General features: G+C 40.4%; 1 protein-coding gene across 1 annotated transcript; it reads right to left on the bottom strand.

The window, feature by feature from the left end:
• Positions 1-2103: 2103 nt before the first annotated feature.
• Positions 2104-8944, bottom strand: LOC131226940 (uncharacterized). Its single transcript, XM_058222637.1, has 5 exons — positions 8589-8944; positions 7949-8502; positions 2685-3062; positions 2337-2603; positions 2104-2252 (listed from the first exon to the last, which is right to left on the bottom strand). The coding sequence occupies exons 1-5, from the start codon at positions 8942-8944 to the stop codon at positions 2104-2106; spliced, it is 1704 nt and encodes a 567-aa protein (XP_058078620.1).
• Positions 8945-18211: the final 9267 nt, after the last annotated feature.

The raw sequence follows: 18211 nt of genomic DNA, 5'->3' as shown, positions 1-18211 counted from the left end.
ATCGACCACCTTTGATAAACGAGCAAATATTGCTCTTTCAAAAAAGAGGATATTGTACTGATATTGAAAAGACCGATAGTGGTCACCCACAGAACGGAGGGCAAATTTGAGCACAAATGGGATGGGCCGTACATAATAAAAGAAGTATACTCCAATGGAGCGTACAAATTCATAGCTCAAGATGGACAAGGTATTAGTATACCGATCAATGCTTGCTTCATCAAAAGATATCGTCCCTGAAGATATACTGATTTTGATTCAGAATATTATCAGAATATTGATTCTGTATCAAAAGGGGGCAAGAATAAACAAGACCATAGCTATATACTGTCAGACGAATAAATAAAGAAGAAATTTGTGAGCACATTAAGACTATGTACCAACAAATGTTATAAAAGGAAAGTGATCGTCGTTATCATCATCAAGTGAGCTCTACAAAATTTTGTTGAAATTAGTACCATCACCAAGCTGATATATTGAGAACAACATATGAATATCGTCGAAAACATTAACAGAAGAGGTGACGTATCAATCTCAGTCAGAGATATCTATCATTCTCGCGACAACAATGGCCACCTACTATTATCTTTGAAGGCAACCTAGCCAAGCCCTAAAAAATGGCCAACTATGTATAAGACCTATCATTTTCACCATTCGGGTAGTAGTGAGAAGCCAGTGGCCCTAAAAAGCCCGTGAAGGCCATCATATGCATATCCATGCGGGCAATGGATAGAGCCAGCGACTAAAAGCCTTAAAAAGCCAAAACTCCTTAGCGGCCAGTCACGCGTTAGACCAATGCTATCTGTATAGCTTTCCGACAACGTCATGGTGAACGGATGAAAATGCCCTCCCGTGAATGGGTCCAACCTTACAGATGAAGAAAACGCAGGCTGCAATGTGAGTTCTTTGGCCATGTCCATAGATAGGCCAACCATGTGTAAGACCCCCTAGATCTTTAGCTTGATTTCAGTATTAACTCATAAGAAAGGGCTTAAACCTACTCATTGATGGACTAACAGCCCTACATTTGGTGCCCCAAAGGTTGCCTTGTGATCCCCGTGAACTTTAGAGAGTTACCGCGACCAACCCTGTGCATAAATCTAATCGAGTTCATGGCCCCGGTAGCTTCACTGGGCCCCTCTGATGGATCGTGTTTTGTGAACTCACCAGGCTGTGAGAAGTCCAGTGAACTCCTAAGAGTTACAGAGACCATCACATGAGACCCGAATCCACTACTCAAGAGGATAAATTGTGTGTGATTATCTGACTAAACTAAAACTTAGCATCACCAATTAAGACAGGAATCATATAGGAAATCCCTTACTAAGAAGTCACAAGAGAATATTTTAAGAAAAGGGGAAAGAAGAAAGAAGAGGCATAATACATCAATCAAAACATTACATAAATAAAATAAGAGCACCATTATCGGGAATATCATGAAATACTTGTATAACTTGCAATTCTAAAAGTACTTGTAGTAATAAAAGAGAAAATATCAAAGTTTACATCTCATAGTTCTCCTATAATTCTTAATGCTGCTAAGTATTGTTGCAAATTTTCTTGAAGATTAACTTGAGTAGCCGCATGTTCCAGTCTGGCATTTGAAATAATTTTGGTAGGATCTGGGATACCAGCTAGCTTTTCTTCCAAGGAGGCAATTAGTTCTTCATTCTTAGCTAACTCAGATTTTTCAGCATCCACGGAATGAAGGCTACATTACATCTTTTCCTCCACTCTTTCAATATTCAGATCTTCCTCCAGACCTTGCTTCTCCAATTGATCAATCTCTTGCATCAAAAGAGTGATACGATTCTGAATAGTCGTCTTGTTATCAGTAAAAGTCTTCAGTTGCTCTCGCAAAGATAGTTGTTCCTGGTCCTGACGAGAGACAATGGGGGTAATCTGAGAAATTTTCTCCTTAGAGTATGTAAGCTACTTCATGTACTCCAAAATTTCAGGCAGGACAATCGCTGTTTCAGCTGATGACAGAATAGTTATCTAATTATGGAATCTTAGGAGAGCATCGCGCACCTAAGAAACATTGACTTTAGCCATTCGTGCAGTACTATCCAAAACATCTAAAGCAACAGCCAGATTTGACCACTAATCAGGATCTTTGAACATCTCGACAATAGCTAATATGGAATTCCTAATCAACGCCAACTTATACGTAGAAATCTTTTCGAGGGATAGCACATTTGATGAAGTCCCAATAGAACTAGAACTTGCCGTGCTACTTTGAGGTAAATTCCCTATTAAGAAATAAGAAATATAGAGTTATAACAAAAATATAAATGCAGACGATATGGAAAATGTGAATGAAGAAAAGGATATACCTTCTACTAGTACCAGAATAGTGAGAAGTTGCATCTCTTTAACAAGAGGGGGATTGGGTTCCACCATCTCAGTAAAAGATGGAGCCCTAGCTTCAGTACTCGAATCAATGGTGGTGGGAGTTGGCAGATCAGTTGATTCCACCGGAAAAGCAATTTCACATGCCACTGCCCATGGAGGCAAAGAGAATCTCGGTGAAGCTGCTGGTATGATGGGAGGTAAACTTATGGGAGAAGTGCTATTTGCTTCCGTATTAGCAACATGATCACCTGAAATAAAATACATCAGAGAAGAAAGGAGAAAGGAATGAAAGCAAATAAGTAAAAAGTATATACAGCGAGATTGCTTACATGGCGAATAACCATATTCCCCGTAGTCTAGGGGTTCGTCCTCTTCTTCCCCTGCTATAGGTGAAGTCTTTACAGGAACAGCCTCGGAAGTCGGAAGGATATGTCCTTCATCAGTAGGAACATCTTCTGCAATGATGTCTTCTACGCCGCTAATATCAACTTCCCTCTCTTCATAGTCATCATCTTGATTCTCTTCTTCCACCTCATGCTCATCAGAAATAGTATTTCTAGACGAAGAAGTTGAACCTTCACTTTCCGAATCTCCTTCACTGGATTCTTCAATAACAACCTGTTTCCCTTTAGAAAGAAGAGACTGGTTGCTTTCTGATTGAAGATTTATGCTGGCTAAGACCGGAGAAGTAGAAGCAATGATCCTTTCTTAGGGAGAAGCTTGGGCACACGTTCGAGATCGTGTCATGGGTGAAGAAGGATTAGGATGGACAGTCCTGGGGGCAGGAGAAGAGGTCGATTGATGTTGAAGATGAGTAGAGGAGGTTGGCTGGTCTTGAAGATTGGTGGCGTTCTCTGGCATGGGGGAAGCAGCTTCTGTGACTTCTTCTCTTCTTGAAAGGTGGAGAGGAACTTTTTCAAATTCACAAATGACACCGTAAGCTATCCACCCTTCAAGGGTATTGTCAGGCTTTTTCTCACGGATAGGTTCATCTATAGATATTTTGACACAATGATGACCAGCAAAAGGAGCATGACTAGTCTCCGCTATGAAGCCTACTCCCTCTTCAATGATGTGACCCCTAAGCCTGGGTGGTGGAAGCCAGATGGGCTTAGCTACTGGCAGACCTTTCCTTACCAGATAAGACTGGTGAACCCACCATCTCATATGGTTATATGAAGCCTGAGGAATACAGTTGCTGTAAGCCTCGTATCCTAGACCGTACCGTTCCATAGGCTTCCGTGGTCTTTCCGGTCGAATTTTGACAACTTTCGACCCTTAACCGGTATTTGCGCACGACCTTGATTCTCATGCCGTCAACCCGAGTCGACTCAACCCAAGACCTTTACCATAGCGACCGTGCCATCGCCGCGGTTCCGATGTCGCGACTCCCCACGCCGATGCGATGCTCTGGCCAGGAGATGTAGGCCAGCGTTCGGTGCAAGGAAAACGCCGCGCGGGCGAATTCTGAGAGAATCTCTACAAGATGTCACATCAATCAATCAACCCATCAATCCCATCATGTCAAGTATAAATCACCTTTCACCCTTTCCCAAGCAATCCCCAAAGTCAAAAAGTTTCTTACAAACCCATGCTTTTCTTACACCATTTACCCCTAAAGTCAAAAAAGCTCTTACACACCCATCCCTCTCTCTCCCATCCATCACTCCATCACACATCACCCATCTCTCTTTACAACTCTCTCTCTCCTTCATTTTTAAAGTCATTCCCAAGCAACCAAGAACTCCTCACGTCCAAGCCCTCCCATGGAGAGAAAAATGCATATGTGAGGCCCACCTTTCCATCCCTAGATCTCCCATCCTAGCCATCCATTTCTCATCTTCCTCCATCAAAGAGAAACACAAGGAGCTAAGGAAGCCAAGGGAGCAAGAAGATCAAGCGGTGGGTGCTTTGATAGGGTAGTTTTAATGTTTTTAAGATGGGCCAAGTGAGGCCAACCGATCAATGGTTTGGATCTCACTTTGGACCCTAAGATGTGGCCGATGGCCCACTTGGATCATCATGATCATTCCATGATGGGGCCATTCTCCATGGACCCCATCATGATGTTTATTTTCCTTGCATACCTAGGGTCATCTAGACCGTCTATTTTAGTGGAGAAGGGATCTCCACCGTTGGATTTTGATTTAATGGGCCCATGTGTAATGGGACCCACTTGATGTATGTTTGGTTGCAAGGGAGGGCCCATAGTGCCGGGGTCCCTCCATCATGCGTGTCCCACTCTCTATCTCTCTCTCTCTCCCTCTTTTTTTTCATTTTTTTATGTGATCATAGCAGGGTTGTATGGCCCACTTGGATGGACCCCACCCTGAAACATGTATTCTATCCAAACCATCTTCAAGTGGAGCCCACCTTATATGTGTAGTACCCATATCATCCATCAATTTGGTGGCCCACCTAAGTAGGGCCCACCTCAATGCATGTGTAACGCAAGCAGTCCAGCGTCCCTGGACGCTGGACAAACAAGGAAAAATGCAAATATCAGCTTGTTTCCAAGCTTAGGGGTGGCCCACTCATGTAGGCCCCACCTTGATGTATGTATTTAATCCACGCCGTCCATTCCTTTCCCAAGCTCGTTTTAGGCGTTGAGCCGAAAGATGGGACCGATCAGACTTTCAGGCGGGCCATAACATGGCAAAAAGTGGGTTTACCGTTGAAATATCCCCTATTGTTTCTATACACCGAAACAGGCCCAATATTGGGCTTGTTTTGCTTGTTTTGAGCCATGGAGGGCCATTGGACGGGGTGGATTCACCTAATGTGGGCCCCACATGAGCAAAACCTTAGATAAATCAGAAAATAAAAAATAATAATAACAGCAGCAGCAGGCGCTGCTGCTGTGTCAGAAGGCAGCAGGCGCTGCCTGCGTAGCTGCCAGCGGTCGGGCGGACGGCAGCACCCACGGCTCTAGCCGTGGGTCCCACCTTGATGTTTATCTGTCATCTAACCCGTTCATCGGGTGGGCCACTCCCTGAAGTGGGCCCACTCCAAAAATCAGCCTGATCTAAGGCTCAGGTGGCCCACATCATAATAAACAGTGGGATTGAACGGTGACCTTCGAGACCCTTTTTGGGTCCACAGAAGTTTTGGATCAGGGTGAAATTTGTTTTCACCCTTCATTTAGGTCCACGTGACCTTATCAACGGGTTGGACGAAGTATAAACATTATGGTGGGCCCCACGTGGAGCCCACAGTGATGTATGTGTTTTTTTCCTGCCATCCACGGCTGTGGACGGTGGAACCCACTTGCAGTGTGTTTCATCCACGCCTGGCCCACTCGGTTGGACCCCACCGTGATGTGTTCTATCCGCACCCTCTACACTGGACGGTGGGACCCATTCCCCACGTGTGGGACGGTGGGTGTGCTTATGTATGTATATATATATATACACACACACACACACATATATATATATATCATATGGATTATATATTATAATATACATATATAAAATATGTGATGGTTGGCCTTCATGTGGACCCCCCCCCCCCTCCCCCAACCATGAGGCAGGTGCTGCATCCAATCTGTCCATCCATTTTAAAAGGGTTATTTTATGGCATGGGTATATAGAATGAGCCAGATCCATAGTCCAAGTGGACCCCACCTTGGCATGGGTTAAGGCCCATTAAGGTGTATTGGGGCCTATGGGTTGAGGCCCATTTGATGTACATATGGGGCCCAATTGGTGTGGCTCATTTGGTACACATAAGACCCATGAGATTAGGCCCATTTGATGCATTCTAAGGCCCACGGGTTATGGCCCATTGCAATGAACATAAGGCCCATTGGTGTGGCCCATTGATGTGGCCCACTTGATGAATATGAGGCCCATATGATACGGCCTATTTGATGTATTGAAGACCCAATGGGATATACCTAAGGTCCATTGCAATGTGCAATCCCAACATGATTTATGTAATGATGTTTACGACGGGTTATGCCTTGGGAGCAATGGCGGTTTGACGTCCCCATTACAAGTATAGTGTTGGTTAAATGTCCGCATTATGACTTCCCCTAAGGCCCATTGTTAGGCTCGTACGTGTAATGTGTAGGCCATCTAGGCCCATCTTTGTTATGAACATCATCCATCCCATATAACATGTTTAGTTTCATGATTCATGATCATATGCATCATACGTATGCTTGATATGAGAAATGACTGATCATAGCATATGCCTTCGAGCAGATTGTTTAGGGGCTCCCGGATGGGGGGTGTTGCCCTACATGAGCGCATGATACGCGCAGGATTGCTGTATGACTGGATAGTATGATTCATGCATTTGCATTGTGTGATATGGTTACTGTACGCTCTAGCGACATCAGGACCGTAGCCCCCACTAATGTATCGTGGTTGGCAGGATTAGATACCGAAAATATTATTCTACATAGGGTGCTATAGATATCCTTGGGTGAAAGTCTCTAAACCCTTATGGTACCAAGAGATTGCTCCAACGTCTAGACCGAGTAGGTGCATGAGCGCCGAGTGCCGATTACCAGACGGTTGCACTTTCCACTGTGTCGTGGTCGGTTGGAAGGGGGTGCGGCCTTACCCGCCCAAGAGTAGGGGGCAATGCTAGGCTGAGTCTGACCAGCTCGAGGAATGGGTCTGCTATTGACGAGTCGAGCCCAATATTGGCAGGCGGATAGTGAGGTCTTTTCCACTCACCTTATTACGCACGATGGGGCGACAATCTAGCTTGGAGTGTACTAGACCCCGGTGATATTCCAGATTTTGAGCCATATTGACAGGTGGACTTAGATGAGAATTTATATGTTTGAGTTGCATTTCGCACTGCATGGCCTTGGTATGGCCGACATCATTCATGCTTTGCACCGCATGGCCTTGGTACGGCTAATGGTATTCTTGGCTTTCATCAGCATATTCCGCATTACTTTGATACTGCATAACTGCATTACCACCTTGAGCACACATTTTCATCACCCTTTAAGCTTTCTATAAGCTTATGCACGACTGTTGCGTGCAGGTGACGTTGGATCGCAGCAGCGATGAGGCTTGAGCACGTGGCAGATTATTTTAGAGTTTTTGTTCACCATCATTGTATTTCCCTTTATGCTCATTGTACTTGTAAAGTTTTTGATCATAGTGAAAATGTGATGGAGTTTTTGGTTGTTGTTTGTGGGTTATGCCTTTAGTTATGCTTATTACGAATCAAACTAATGTTGAAAATCCTCCTCATAGCATCCCAGGATCGGAATCTGGAGAATGGGCGCTGGGAGCCGAGAATGGGGTTCTACGAAGGCTGTCGGCGCCGAATTCGGCGATCAGGAATTTTGTGAGCCCGATTTCTGAGTTTGGGGCATGACAATTGTAGCCTAGGATGATGAAAGAAGAATTAGCTCGACCTAACAGTTGTTTCCAGACCATCGCCTAATTAAATGGGCCAGTGCCATAACTCCGTATTCTTTGAGTTACAAGCCCGCAGTCTTCTGGAATTACCTGATCGAAGCCAAATTGACGAGCAAAACGGCTGGGATAGTACGGTTCTCTCTAGAATTCCATTCCCTCCCTCAATGGAAGACTACACGATCTAATCGATAAAAAGAATCCACTTTCTCCTGTAGTGAGTGATTCTGTGTCCACCTTGTCTGTGTTCATTATGTAATGTGGTAGGCAGAAATGAAAGTAATTAATCTTGGCGTCGGAGGAGATGGCATCTTTCACCCAGTCATAGGACGTCTTCGCCATGGCTCTCTTTTGGAAAAACCAGAGAGGAATCTGAGAAGGGTGGACGTAAGCTTTCTCTGGCACTTCGAAGGTCCAAGGGAAATAGACATCAAGCCAGCCAAGGAAGTAATGCCATGCCATATAGGTAGAAGCAGAGCCGACGGAGGAACTTTTTATGAGAGAAGCAATCTCTCTGAAACCTCTGTAAATTGAGCATAAAGCAGGAGGGTCGAGGGAATATTTAATTCCTTTAGCCATGGCGCCGACTACTACAAACAATGAAGGGCGGATGACATCTGCTGACTTAGAGATGGGAAAAACCACTATGCTCAGCCAGTAAGCAATAAATGCTGCAAGTTCCCCATAAATAGAGTACTCAGCACGATCTTTCATGCCCCGATGAAGATGTTCCAGCTCTCGTGAGTGGTTACCGTTAAACCTGGAAGAAAAAAGGAGAAGCAAGTGAAATCGAGATTATGTATCAGGGCACAATAAAAGTGTTAATTTGAGAAGAAGGAAAATTACCGAAGAGCTCTACTAAAATGGGCTAGCCATTGCATAGGGTGAATCTTGTGAATATTTGGAAACTTGGACATCTCCTTAAAGAGTTCAGTGGTTGTTTCCGAGAAAGAGGCAATACGGTCAGGCGAAGAGACAAAGGCTAACTCATCATTGGTGGGGACAAATTCATCAAAGACTTTTCCAGTTATCAGCAGACCGATGATCCTATGGACATCCCAGAGCGTAATGCTCATTTCACCTTCGGGAAGGTGGAAAGAATTGGTAGAAGGGCACCGGTAGTTGAGAAAAGCCTTTAGAATGGAGGATTCCTTGTAAAAAGGATGTGATGTTGCTTCGATCGTGAGACAAACTCCTTGCATGCTTCGTAAGAATTGCCGCGGCCCATTTAGAGTAATAATTGCGGGGAGTCAAGAGACCCCTTATTCTGAACTCTTTTGGACTCCAGATAAGGTGACGATTGCTGAAACGCTGCTGAAGCATCTCGTAAAAACATGTCGGGTATAGGCTGTGTGAATCATAAGACGGGGTGAGGAAGATCATGGAATGGATATCACCGATTTGCTTTCTCAATTTCTTCGGTTGCAGAATGCCTTCCAGTAATCTTGGTTCTCTGAATGACCAAGATTCTATGTAAGCTAGCCTTTCTCCATCCAGGTGATTGCTAAGTTCGCAATTTAGCATAGACTGATGATGATGAAGGCTAATTGGAATCGTTACGATGCCTCGCTTGTAAGGATTGTCAAATTTTATGACACCTTCAATCGCACAAACTAAATCCCAGGAGTTATGCAATTTCTTTCGATTATGCTCCTTGATTTTGTCCTAAAATTCTTGGGCTTTATTCCGACAGATTTTCTTCGGTCGGAAAGGAGGTGGAGTATCCTCCTTAGTGGGAGGTTTCTGGCTGATGGTCTAGTGGTGTGCTGTGGATTTCCGCCATTGTTCCCAGTCATATTCACGGCCATGTTTGGGAGGTCTTTTGAGATCGCCCGTTGTAATGGCTCTATGGATAGGAGATGACAACGTGTTGATGTGTTCGATGAAGTCAAAGGTGGGGAGTACTGGCTCCTTAATATAGGTGGGGCGCGTAGCAATTGTCTTAAAACACTTGCGCGAAGGTTAAACAGGAGGTGAGGGAGATTCTCTAGCTTGAGAAGGTGATGGGTTTGGTAATTCTTGATGCAAGGGATGAGCTGTAGGAGGGTCGACGGTAATGAAAGTTCTCTTTGTGCGAGCCATGATGAGAGAAGTTAAGTACTGAAAAGAATGGAGTTGGAAAAAAGTTAGTACAGGAAAGTGAACAAAGTTAAAGAAAAATTGTTCAGTCTGGAAATGACAAAGGGTCGGTTGCATGGATATCGCAACTTAAGACCGTTGTGCAGGTTTGTGCATTGTGTTTTACCTTGTGCGAATGAAGTGTTCGTTGCGTGGGTCGAGCAATCAAGTCTGGTTGTGCGGGAAGAAAAAAAATTCGCAAGAGCTTCGCTGCAAAAGTGGAAAGTAAGAGAATGAACTGGGACCGACTATTTATAGAGAACAAGGCCAAGTGCGGTACTCGGGCATCTGTTGCACGGGTCACGCAATTGCTTTAGGAAGTCCAAAAATTTGAAGGTTGATCCTAATCTTTTGATTCCAATAAACAAAGAAAGGATCAAGGGGGCATCTGTTGGAGCATAAAAATAACAAAGAATGATTGAAAGGGTAGAAGATCAGAAGGAAATTGGAAAAATGAGGAAGAAAGAAGAAAATCAAGCACCCTGTTAGTAGTTGCGCAGGTCGTGCAAACAACCTGATTCATTTACCGGCCGCACAAGGGATTTCCTCCATTGCGCTAGTCACGCAACTGACTTCCCTATTGTGTAGGTCACGCAACCAAGATCAGATATAAATTATTATGGACGGTCAGATCTGATGCAAAGTGGACCTCATGGCACAAAGATTAAGGGTTCGCATGTGTAGAGGCTTATAAATACCCCACTCCCCCTCTCATTTGGGAGAGAAGAATTTTGAAAGAGGAGCAGAGCTCTGAAGGAAGACTGAAGGTGAGAAGGGGAAGCCAAGGATTGCTTGCGCGGGCCACGCAATCAACAACTTGTTGCGCGGGTCGCACAACCAGGCCATCATATGGCCAGTTACAAAAAGGGTCAAAGTGCTGTCGAAATCATCTAGTTCGATCCTCGTTGCTCCAAGCTCTCCTTTTGCATAAGGCACAAGCTCAAAAAGGGGAAAAATCAAATGATAAAATCAGCACAACATTCCTCCTAAGGAGATGATCGAAGCAACTGTTGAAATGCTGTCGAATTTGAGATTCGACATTCGAACTTTGTTAATTTCAATTTATGCATTTCAAATGATCTATCTTAGAATCAAGGGATATTAAATGATGTAAATGAACTCAGCATGAATAAAACAATGATCGTTCTTCATATACTCTCTTTGTTATGTTCGAATAAGATAATTTCCCCCAAATCGAATGCATTTGTTTCTTGTTTGAAACACAAGTATTGAATAACCATAATATTGATTTCGGCAGTATTTCGGACATATCATGATCTTTTGTTTAGAGGTATCATTGTACTGGAATGATATTCATCTTGATTGGTTTTGCGCTCCTAAAATACTTTGACTTCTTCAATCTAGATCAAGCTCTTTTTAATGCTTTCAAGATGAATAATCTTCACTTGAAATTTACTGTTCGTGCAATAAACTTGTTGTGCGGACAACAGATCCTCTAATCCTCTCATTGTGTGGAATCTCCCATTGTGCAAAACCCCATTGTATGGAAATTCCTACTATGCGGAGGTGCCCATTGTGCGAGACATCTGTTGTGCGGGACATCCGTTGTGCGCCGCACAACAGGTACTCTAAGTACTTGAATTCCTCTGAAGCCCAAAATCTCCTCTGCTGCTCCAAAATCTTTTGTCCGTCCCTAATGAAGAAGATGGCGGAGTATTTATAGCCTCCCACATGTGCGAATCCTTCAATCCGCACAACACAAGTCGCCAAAAGACTCTTTGTGCGTTACCTCCATTGTGTGCTAGTTCCATTGTGCACATACTTTCATTGTGTGCTTATATTCATTGTGCGGCACACAATGAAACCATGGAAACTTCTGTTGCGCGCCGCACAACCAAAGTGTGTGAAAATTTATTTTTCTCCTTCTGTTCTTTTTATGCCTCAACAGTATGCAAAGCATTGAAGTTTTAAATCAGGGTATCTGGCCCTGAGTGCATAGAGACACGTGGCCATGAGAGAGAGATCCAAGCTTCAAACCTGCATACCTTACTTTCCTTGTCTTCTTGCCTTGGAGTTTCCTACTTCCAAAGCCACCAAAAGAAGTCAATCATGAGAAAAACTTCAATACTTCGGCATAGTCTGACGGAAGATGCGTACTTAGAAATTGCATGTGGCATGCAATTAGTTCCATTAAACTATCCAAATTATCCTAGTTCAATGTATCCTGAATAAAAAATTATACATATTTGAGGGAAATGATACAATACGACATGTTATACTGTAATAGGATATGCATCATATCACAATAGGCCTTGTGGCATCTTAAAAGCGATTTTAAGCAAAAAGAAAAAAAAATCTAATTAGTGACTATATATGTGCTACTTCTTGATGATTGGAAACATACGTGTTACATGTCCTACTATAGTATAGTACGTTATGTTATATCATCTTTTCCTTATTTAATTATCTTCTGGATTAGTGGACATTTATTGGACAATTTAAAAATTGAAAAATCTAGGGATCTTATTTCAACAACTAAGTGACCACAACTAGGAGGTAATGATAATTCAACCAATTTGATTTTGAGATTTAGGAGATCCTAAAATACACAAATTTGTATATTTAGGAATAAAAATTATTTTAAAAAAATACATGCATAAGTTTTTATGTAGTGGGGTCCTAAAAGCATTTGCTGTCGTAAGAAATCTATCCAATCGTCTAACCTTCAATCCAAGCACCCATCGATATTTCAGAATATCAACAACGCACAATATTTCACCTAGAAATTGTCCACAACTAGAAAGGATGCGAAAGATCATGGTCTTGATAACACTCATGTTACAATAATGATAACATTGCGATATTATTGTTAGTAAATTGAACATTGCATAGAACCATATATCCAAAAAAAAAAAAAAAATTGTTATGAAAACTTTTTGCGATATCGATTCATCAACAATTTTATCAAAATATTGACAATATACTGATGATATAAGCAACACCTAATGTAAGTGCTATAATGTTTAAAGCATACTTTGTTTGTCAAATTTTGTTTAGTCAAAACATATTATTAAGTAATCTTCAAGTATGGCTAAAGATCAAGGTTCAAGCCAAGTCCAAGTTCAAGTAGAAGATTAAGCTCGAAAGACAACATGAAGTCAAGATCAAATGATGTTCTAGTAGAAGATCAAGTTCCATAAAGAAGTTCAAGTCTTTAATTTACTTCAAGACAAAGAAGTTCAGTATTTCAGGTATTATAAACCCTAGAAAGACCTTAGGTTTAAGTGCTTTCAAAAACTATTTAAAATTGGGTTTTTATTCTTGTGTTTGGTTAAGTTTCGACCGGCCTAAGGTTTGGCTCGACTAGCCTAAATTTTACTCGGCCAGTCCTAGAACAAACCGAAGCAAAACAGAAAATTTGTTGCATTTTCGGCCAGTCGAGTGGCCTGCTTAACCAGTCGAAGGGCAATCTTCGACCAGCCCTAGGTTTCTCAGCTCGAAGTCTAGCAACTGAATCAGTTCGGATTTTGGTACCTTCAGCTAGTCGAAGATTTATTAAATCTTATCCCGCTCAAATCTAAAAATCCATTGGAACTGAATCCAGTGCTTGGGCCAGTCGAAGAACCAAATTCTTTGCCTATAAATTAAGGTTCTCTCTTAATCTGAAAATTCATTCAAGACTATTCAAATCCTTCTGCAAGTGAGAGAGAAGCTTCATTTATATTCAAGCTATTGAACGGTATTTATAAATTACTTTTTTAATTCCTTAATCTCAGACTCTGTCATTCTGATTCTAAAAAGAGTGGATATTACTCTTCTTATTGAGATTTAAAGGAATTAATACAAGTAGTCATAAGTTTAATCTTAATTAAAAATCAATAGAACCTGGACCTTTTCTATCAAACTGAACGTTGAACATTCGACATTCAAGAAAAGAAGTTCTTCGGCTACAACTTCTTCTACGATGAAGATAAGGATACATTTGTCTACTTTCTGTATTTGGTTTTTCTGAGATTGCTAGAAAATCTCAATGTTGGTTTTTCTAAGATAGCTAGAAAATATCAGTGAAGGTTTTTGTTTGTGATAGCCCGGTAAAATCATAATTGTATCAAGTTTTAAGGTGACCCTGATAAAACCTTATTCATAGTAAAAGCTAAAATTATGTAGAGAGTAATTTTGGGAGTGGAATAGGTGTGGCTGTTTGAGAATGGTTGTTGACATACCGAACCACTATAATTCTTTGTGTTTGTAGTGAATGTTTTTATCTTTCATGTGGTGAATGGTTGTAATTTCTTTTCAGTACAAGTAGTGAATGATTGTAATATTTATTTTATTTACTATTGCTTAGTTTAGGGTTTTGATTCTAATCACATTCATGAAATAAGGTTGTCCTACTTAAACTTGTTTGGGTGAAGGTTGTCCTATGAATCAGTTGGAATCAACATTTCAATACTAAGGCAATTGAGATCTCTAATTCATTTATTATTCAGAACTTTATTCGATTATTTTACATAGTCCTATTCACCCCCCTCTCCTCTTGGACTTCTTAAGCTCTCATTTTGATGACTCTAATTATTCATACTGGAAAGCCAGAATGAAGATTTTTCTAAAATCTTTATATGAAATTGTGTGGTAAGTCACTGTGACTAAATGGAAACCTCCTATGACTGAAGTAGTCGCCGAGGATGGATCAATTTATGAGAGAAACTGCATTCTATTTATGGACTGTATGTCAGAAAAGTGAAAGCAATGCTAATGCTAAAGCCTTAAATGACCTAAAATTTTCACTTCAAATGTCTATCCTAGGTCAAGGAAAAAGCCTGAACTTACTCCCTTTATGACTCTAGTTCTTCATTCTGTAGTGTCTAGTATTCAAGTTTGTCTTCCTTCATTAATATGTTACATCATTATTCAGTTTCGTTTACATCCTGGTCATGGTTCAATTCCGTTTGCTTATCTCATGACTTGCATTGCTTTACATTGTAATGTCACAATTCCTTCATCTAAGGCACTGGAATCTATACTACCATTTAACAATACCAACCTGATTAAGATGAACCTGAAACCTCTTCCTTGCCAAACTGAAGAAGAAAAGGAAGCATATGCACCTGCAGACACTACTATGGAAGATATTTTTGATGAGCTAGATGAGTTTGATGATCCAGAAGATCCATACTATCAAACTTCTTAGGCAGATGGTCGTCTTAAATCTTTGGAGGAGAAGGTTGAGGCACTACGGATCTCACAGGACAATGTAGTTCAAACCCAAAAATCTACAATGAAGTACATGAAGAAGTACTTCCATCGCATCAGCCGGAGTTTGAATCAGCTTGACCCTTTTATGCATGCTCCTTCATCATCTGGATTTGATTAAGATCTTATCTTTTTAAGTACTTTTTATTTTAGTGTTGTAAATTTAACTTGTTTCTTTGGATAATTTCTTAACACTCTCTCTTAACATCTTTAATGTATTTCCTTAACACTTTCATATGTGATTATTATCTCCTTGGTACATATGCTTAGTTCTTCTTCTATCAAGTTGAATTACTAATTATTTACTTTCCTATCTATCTTACTTGATAGTTTTCTAGTTCTTCGTTTGTCAACTTGTGACAAAAATGGGGAGAGTTAGTTAATATTTGAAGAATGCATATTGATTGCATATTGATTATATATGGAGAATGATGGTGCATGCATGAATGTGAATGCTTACTTGGAAGGCTATATATGCTATGGAATGCGTTTTATGTTATAAATGATATAGGGGAAGTATTAGTTGAGGGGGAGTAGAAAATATTTTGAAATCTTTAACAATCTTCTACAACATGAGTATAAGAGTACAAGGCTTCATTCTTATAATTGTAATATTATGTGCTTTGACACAAAATTGACAAGGGGGGAGATTGTAAGTGTTATAATGTTTAAAGACACTTTGTTTGTCTAATTTTATTTAGTCAAAACATATTATCAAGTAATCTTCAAGTATGGTTAAAGATCAAGGTTCAAGCCAAGTCCAAGTTCTAATAGAAGATCAAGCTCAAGTTCAAGTAGAAGATCAAGCTCGAAAGGTAACATGAAGTCAAGATCAAATGATGTTCTAGTAGAAGATCAAGCTCCATAAAGAAATTCAAGTCTTTAGTCTACTTCAAGACAAAGAAGTTCAGTATTTCAGGTATTATAAACCCTAGAAAGATCTTAGGTTTAGGTGCTTTCAAAAATTATTTAAAATTGGGTTATTATGCTTGTGTTTGGTTAAGTTTCGACCAGCCTAAGGTTTGGCTCGACTAGCCTACGTTTTACTTGGCCAGTCTTAGAACAAACTAAAGCAAAACAGAAAATTTGTTGCATTTTCGGCCAGTCGAGTGGCTCGCTCGACCAATTGAAGGGTAATCTTCGACCAGCCCTAGGTTTCTCGGCTCGAAGTCCAGCAACTAAATCAGTTCGAATTTTGGCACATTTGGCTAGTCGAAAACTACCTTTGACCAGTCGAAGCCCACCCTCGACCAGTCGAAGATTTTTTTAATCTTATCCTGCTCAAATTTGAAAATCCGTTGGAACTGAATCCAGTGCTTAGGCCAGTCGAAGAACTAACTTTTTTTCTCATAAATTGAGGTTCTTTCTCAATCTGAAAATTCATTCAAGACTATTAAAATCCTTCTGCAAGTAAGAGAGAAGATCCATTTATATTCAAGCTATTGAATGGTATTTATAAATTACTTTTTTAATTCCTTAATCTCAGACTCTGTCATTCTGATTCTAAAAAGAGTGGATATTACTCTTCTTATTGAGGTTTGAAGGAATTAATGCAAGTAACCATTGGTTTAATCTTAATTAAAAATCAATAAAACCCTAGACTTTTTCTATCAAGCTGAACATTGAACATTCAACATTCAAGAAAAGAAGTTTTTCGGCTACAGCTTCTTCTACGGTGAAGATAAGTATACATTTGTTTACTTTATGTATTTGATTTTTCTGAGATAGCTAGAAAATCTCAGTGTTAATTTTTCTGAGATAGACAAAAAATCTCAATGAGAGTTTTTGTTTGTGATAGCCCGGTAAAATTACAACTATATCAAGTTTTAAGGTGATCCTGAGAAAAACTTATTTATAGTGAAAGCCAAGATTACGTGGAGAGTAATTTTGGGAGTGGAGTAGGTGTGACTGTCTGAGAACAGTTGTTGACACACCGAACCACTATAAATCTTGGTGTTTGTGGTGAATATTTTTATCTTTCATGTGGTGAATGATTGTAATTTCTTTTTAGTACAAGTGATGAATGATTGTAATATTTATTTTATTTACTCTTGCTTAGTTTGGGGTTTTGATTCTAATCACATTCGTGAAATAAGGTTGTCCTACCTCAACTTGTTTCGGTGAAGGTTGTCCTACGAATTAGTTTGAATCAACATTTCAATATTAAGGCAATTGAGATCTCTAATTCATTTATTATTCAGCACTTTATTCGATTATTTGGCACATTCCTATTCACCCCTTCTTCTAGGACTTCTTAAGCTCTGCTTTTCACCTAGAATTTACAGTTGTAAATATTGACCATGCATTTGTAATATCAATACATTGACGATACAAGCAACACCTAGAATTTATATAGTAAAAAATATTGATGATACATTGATGATACTTAGCAATACATTGCTCATACCTAAAAATTTTGATACTATAAATGTTATCGGTATCACTTCTAATGCTATTAGTATTGCAGAGCTGGGATATTTGATAATATCAACAATACTTTGAACAATAATTGCACTAGGTATCAAATAATGGGAGAGCTGAGAGAACCAAAATATGGTAGAGACATCTCTACGGTGCTCGTGGCAGAGCAATGACAAATTGAGTCTGTGAGCCACGCTAATGCGGTCCTTAAATTATGGAGTAGAAAAAGGGTGCAATACTACGGTCCCTTTTGAATATAGTAGTTCTTTACACGTAGCTTATATGAAATAACAAGCTCTATCCCTAGTTTGCCAGCACCTTTTTACACTATTGCAAAATAAGATGTATTATAGTACACTCCTGCGAATATTGTTTTATACGCGCTGCTTTATGTTGTTTTCTGTTCGTCGGTGAATGTTGTATTGAACTCTTGAATAGCAATTCGTTATACCACACCCTGGTGTATGTTATTTTGTAAACATGCGTCATACGTGCCATTCGTGCCATTAGACTACGTGTGTTGACTTGCTGAGTCCCATCAATTTGAGACCGAGTCACACTGACGAATGAATTTCCTAGTGACAGCCCGAAATCTCATTGAATCGAGCTGGATCAGCCGTTTTTCGAGTCAACCAAACCAAGTTTCACAACTCTCGTTTCTGTGAGTGGGGCACATTCTTCAGTGATACAGACCATTGATCCAGTGACATACACCA

This window comes from Magnolia sinica, chromosome 15 (genome assembly GCF_029962835.1).
Source record: "Magnolia sinica isolate HGM2019 chromosome 15, MsV1, whole genome shotgun sequence".
NCBI lineage: Eukaryota > Viridiplantae > Streptophyta > Magnoliopsida > Magnoliales > Magnoliaceae > Magnolia > Magnolia sinica.
Note: the sequence above shows the minus strand (reverse complement) of the source record. Positions and strands in the feature narration are given on the sequence as shown.